At 35.9% G+C, this 5000-nt stretch overlaps 1 protein-coding gene across 1 annotated transcript in view; it reads left to right on the forward strand.

The window, feature by feature from the left end:
• Positions 1–1715: 1715 nt before the first annotated feature.
• Positions 1716–5000, forward strand: part of LOC143039803 (hemicentin-2-like) — an 18954-nt gene continuing 15669 nt past the window's right edge. The window contains exons 1-4 of the mRNA XM_076210050.1: positions 1716–1767; positions 3347–3528; positions 4247–4363; positions 4665–4921. Coding sequence (XP_076066165.1) covers positions 1716–1767; positions 3347–3528; positions 4247–4363; positions 4665–4921 — 608 coding nt within the window. The remainder of the gene's footprint in view (positions 1768–3346; positions 3529–4246; positions 4364–4664; positions 4922–5000) is intronic.

Raw genomic sequence — 5000 nt, forward strand, 5'->3', positions numbered from 1 at the left:
TGAAGCCGCGGAATAAAAGACTTTATTTTCCGATGGTACAGGACCCAAAACGCTTCCCTGTGGTACTCCGCTGCTGCCTTCTATCCCATACCACGGCATGACTCAGCGGCGAGGCTTCAACTGAGGAACTCGGCGGCTCTTTTGTCATTGGTTGTTGACCTTACGCAAACAGCGGGCACACGAGCATAAGCGTAAGAGCAATAAAAACGCGGGCGAAAACGAGAATAAGAACGAAAATGAAGATGATACAGTAAATTTGCAATGTAAATGGGCTAGTGGGGAGCATAAACATACACATGGATATGAATGTTAATAAATTCTGTCTTTAGGAACCCAAAGATGCCGTATATATATATATATATATATATATATATATATATATATATATAGATATATAATATATATACATATATATATAAGATATATATATATATATATATATATTATATACATATATATATATATACATATATATATACATATACACATATACATACATATATATATACATATATATACACATACACATATACATACATATATATATATATATATATACATATATATACATACATATATACATTATATATATACACATATATACATATACATATATATACATATATATATATATGTATATATATTTATCTATATATATATATTGGTCGAGTCATATTAGTCATATTTTAGTCAAATGAATAGAAAATATAAGTAACAAGTTAAAAGATTGCACATGACTTCTTTAGACACTTAGAAATAACATATCAAAAGTCCCCATCGATCCACCCTGAGCTTCGTCCGCCATCTTGGAAAATGGCCGCCAAATTTAAGTTTTTCACTTTTTTTTTTATGAAAATGGTTAGTTTGATGAAAATGACTATTAAGTGCATTATTATAGCTCATTAAATTCTTTACAAAAACTATATGCATTTTTACTCTATAAGTGATAGTTTGATAGATATATCAAATATTTGCGAGTGGAATATGTAATATTGATACTTTTTTCTACACCACCCATGAGGTAGAGTATGTAGGCGCGTTTTTTTTTTTTTTTTTTTTTTTTTTATGTGGTATCCACTTGAGACTTAATCCATAAATATTTCATCTCTCTTCTCTGTCATATGTTTAATTTCTTACACTGAAAGTGTGATCTTCTTGGCGATTCCTTTGGACGTTCCATTGCAGTACCTGAATCACCAGGATTTGCACAGCTAATTTCATTTTGTTTCTCATCTTCTGCTTCATGGTCCGTTACATGCTGGTTATCCTCAATAGATTCTTCAAAATCTTCGGTGTCACTGTCATCTGTATTACATGAGGGAATCTCTAATTCATCCATTATTTCTCCTTCGGATTGGATAGTAGAGTTTGAGCAGGAAACCCCTCGACAAGACACACATACAACAAAATATTCTAAGCCCCCTTTCACACAGCTGCACGTCCGTACACAATTCTTTGTTCATGTGCATGATATTAAATGAAGTAATTTCTCAGGTGACAGGAACCAAGCCATCGGTTTCTTTTTTCCATCCCCACTGCTTGGGGGGTAATGGATTGCTCTGCCAAGGTTGAACTTGGGGATGCACATAATGCAGCATGTGTTAACAGATGTGCTCGAAGAACTCTAGCAAAGCTGTGTCCTGTCATCATTTTTTTTAGTAGACTTGGGTGCATAAACTTTCTTCCATACTTCTTTTAATCCACTACCGGCCATGATGTACCCAACAGAACCCATAAATGACATTAAGAGATGGAAGCCACATAGTCGTAAGAAAATATGATCCAATATCCAACTGTTTTCAGTAGAAGGCAATATCTCTCCTGCCTTCCAATATAGTGGCTGGTCAAAAATAACACATATCACGCTCTTATTCCCCTTTCTACATGAGTCAGCTGCAAAATGTAACACACCGTTTATAGCATCAGAAGAGGTTGCCTTTAAATTAAGGAAGGGCAAGAAGCAAATGGACGTTGTATCAAAGTCCTCACTACTATTGACAGCATCCATAAAGCCATTCTAGCGTGGAATATCCTTGAATTTCATCCACTTTTCACTCATCCATAGCAGGTGACAATATGATGCTGCAAAATTTTCACTAGGAAATGATGTAAGTTTCCTCAGGTTTTCAATTTCAATGCTTTTCAGACCTTTTTCATTATGACTCGTTAAGGGGTTTCACTGCTATAGACAAACACGAAGATTTTTTTTTGCAGACGACATTAGTTTTAGTCTTTCAATTACGTCAGGTTTGATCATTGAACCTGCTGGCGTTACACATTCATGCCTCCCATACAGTGAAATATGTGAAATCCATCTATTGTGTGGACATCGAAATCTTCATGATCAAAAACAATCTACATGAAACTATCTGACAAAATAGTAGAAGGGGTAGATTTCATGCAAAAAGCTTCAAACAGCTATGCTTCATTATATCCTGTGGAGAATCCCAGTTTATGTATAATATGCACCAGGAGTCTAGATCCTAATTTCCTGTGTACGTAAACAGTTACTCCAAGTAGAATAGGAGAGACAAATGTCTTTGGGCGAACCTTCTTGTAGGACTGAATGAGCTATGGCAGTACAAACTCTGGGTTTGTTGTTAATATCTCCCTTTCCTCCCTTTTTAATTATTTCATGTAAAAAAACATGAATGGAATCAGTTACAGTGTTTTCAACATCATTAAGGAGTCCTTCAAGAGAAGGATAGTTTGCAGGAGAAATTGGGAGAAAGATCATCGAGTCATCATTAATTAAGAATTACCCAAGTTATAATACATCAAAAGGACAATAGTCATCAGATTGTTTAACAACATTAACAATTAAAAACTTTTTCTCAGTGTAGATGGCCTGGTAGACAGCAATCGTTACCAAGGCAGAGTTACTTGAGCCACCTTCTCATGGTCCCTTTGTACCCCTTTGTACTCGTATCGACTATATAATTCTTACTTGTACATCATGTAACTATCCGTTGAAGAGGACCACAGAGAGTGGTTAAAATATAGTTAACTCTATTCTTCATCCGTTTACTTTTTCCCACAGTGGAATTTTTCATATATACATACCCCTATATGTATATATATATATATATATATATATATATATATATATATATATTATATATATATATATATATATATATATATATGCGTGTGTGTGTATACAATTAATCAATACAATAGATAAATGAATATAAGTAAAAAGATATATGAATAGAAAAACAAAACAAAAATGGTGAAACATATAAATACGAGTACATATATACAGTACATGTCATAGGCCTTTTTGTTCCTACGAGTATGTTTTATTTTCTTTGTTCATATGTTCTTATTTTTTGTACCCCACCAGGAGTAGCAGGGTCACTGGGTAGCCCAACCCAAAAGAAGGAGGAGGAAGAGACGACGGAGCAGCCCAAAATTACCTTTAGTAAGGAAACAACCGTTAAGGCTGGAGAAGATGCCAAAATTGATTGTAAAGTTGATGGAATCGACATAAGTACGGTTTCTGAATTCCAAATCAAATGGAATAAGGTGAGCAGATGAGACTTAAAAAAGTATCTTTACGGTTTCCACTTGGACACTGTGATAAGTGGAAGTTCTTGATCGTGGTTTTGAGATGTATGGAACACATGGATATCTGAATATTAGGATAAAGTGATAGGTATATGTACAGACAGACACAGACAGACAGACAGACAGACAGACAGACACACACACACACACACACACAAACACACACACACACACACACACACACACACACACACACACACACACACACACACACACACACACACACACACACACACACACACACACACACACACACACACACACACACACACACACAAATGCACTCACACACACGCACACACATATTTCATAACAGCGAACATACATACATATATACATATACATACACATACATACGCACGCATACATATATACATATACATACACATACATACGCACGCATACATACATACATACATACATACATACATACATACATACATACATACATACATACATACATACATACATACATACATATATGCATAAATACATACATACATACATACATACATACATACATACATACATACATACATACATACAAAAATACACACATGTTTGTTTTATCCTATTTCCTTTTCCACAAACCACAGATTGATAAGCTAGATTTCGCTTTGTTTTATCTTTATCTTTATTTATCACTATCATTATTTTTTTTTCTTCAAAATCTCAGATGGATAAGGAGAGGCCGGTTAATTCTCTGCCTATTTCGGTCGGGGAAAAGATCCTCATGATGTCGACCAAGTTCATCTTGGAAAACGACGATGAGACACAAACATTCTCCCTTAAGGTAAGTCCTCGCTCGCCTCTTAAAAACAAAAGAAAGGAGGAGACTACAAAAGACCATAAGGCCTACATTAGGCAGTTCAATATCCCTTTCCACCTTTCATCCCTATCCATAGAACTATCTGATCTTTAAAAATAATCAATAGTTTCAGCGCTTACTACATTGTTTCTTAGTCTGTTCCACTTGTTAACCTATTTCCTTCTTCCTTCTTAAATGATGGGAAGAGATGGAAGTGAAAGGGTGGCAAGAACTCTCCCGTGCTTAGACACCTTACTTAATGATTGATTCCGTGTGTTTTCTACAGATTGTCAACGTCAATGAGCATGATCAAGGGATCTACAGGTGCCAAATATACTTCGGGGAGGACCAGAAGATCAACGCCGACATTCCTGTCAACATCGAGAAGGCCGCCTACTTCACCGAGAATAAGGTCAAGACGCTCACTGTGGCTGAGGGCGACCTTATCTCCATCGACTGCCAGCCAGGAGGTTCTCCGAAGCCCAAGGTCTACTGGGAGAGAATCGATGAAGATATACCCTTCTACGGAAGCAGAACCTACGAGTGAGTGTTTGAGGTTCCTCACGTCTTTTCCAGCGTTCATTCTTGGGGGGTGGGAAGTGAAAAACCCATGGTAGATCAA

The sequence above is a fragment of the Oratosquilla oratoria genome, chromosome 27, assembly GCF_046742065.1.
Source record: "Oratosquilla oratoria isolate Oo_2021 chromosome 27, ASM4674206v1, whole genome shotgun sequence".
Lineage (NCBI taxonomy): Eukaryota > Metazoa > Arthropoda > Malacostraca > Stomatopoda > Squillidae > Oratosquilla > Oratosquilla oratoria.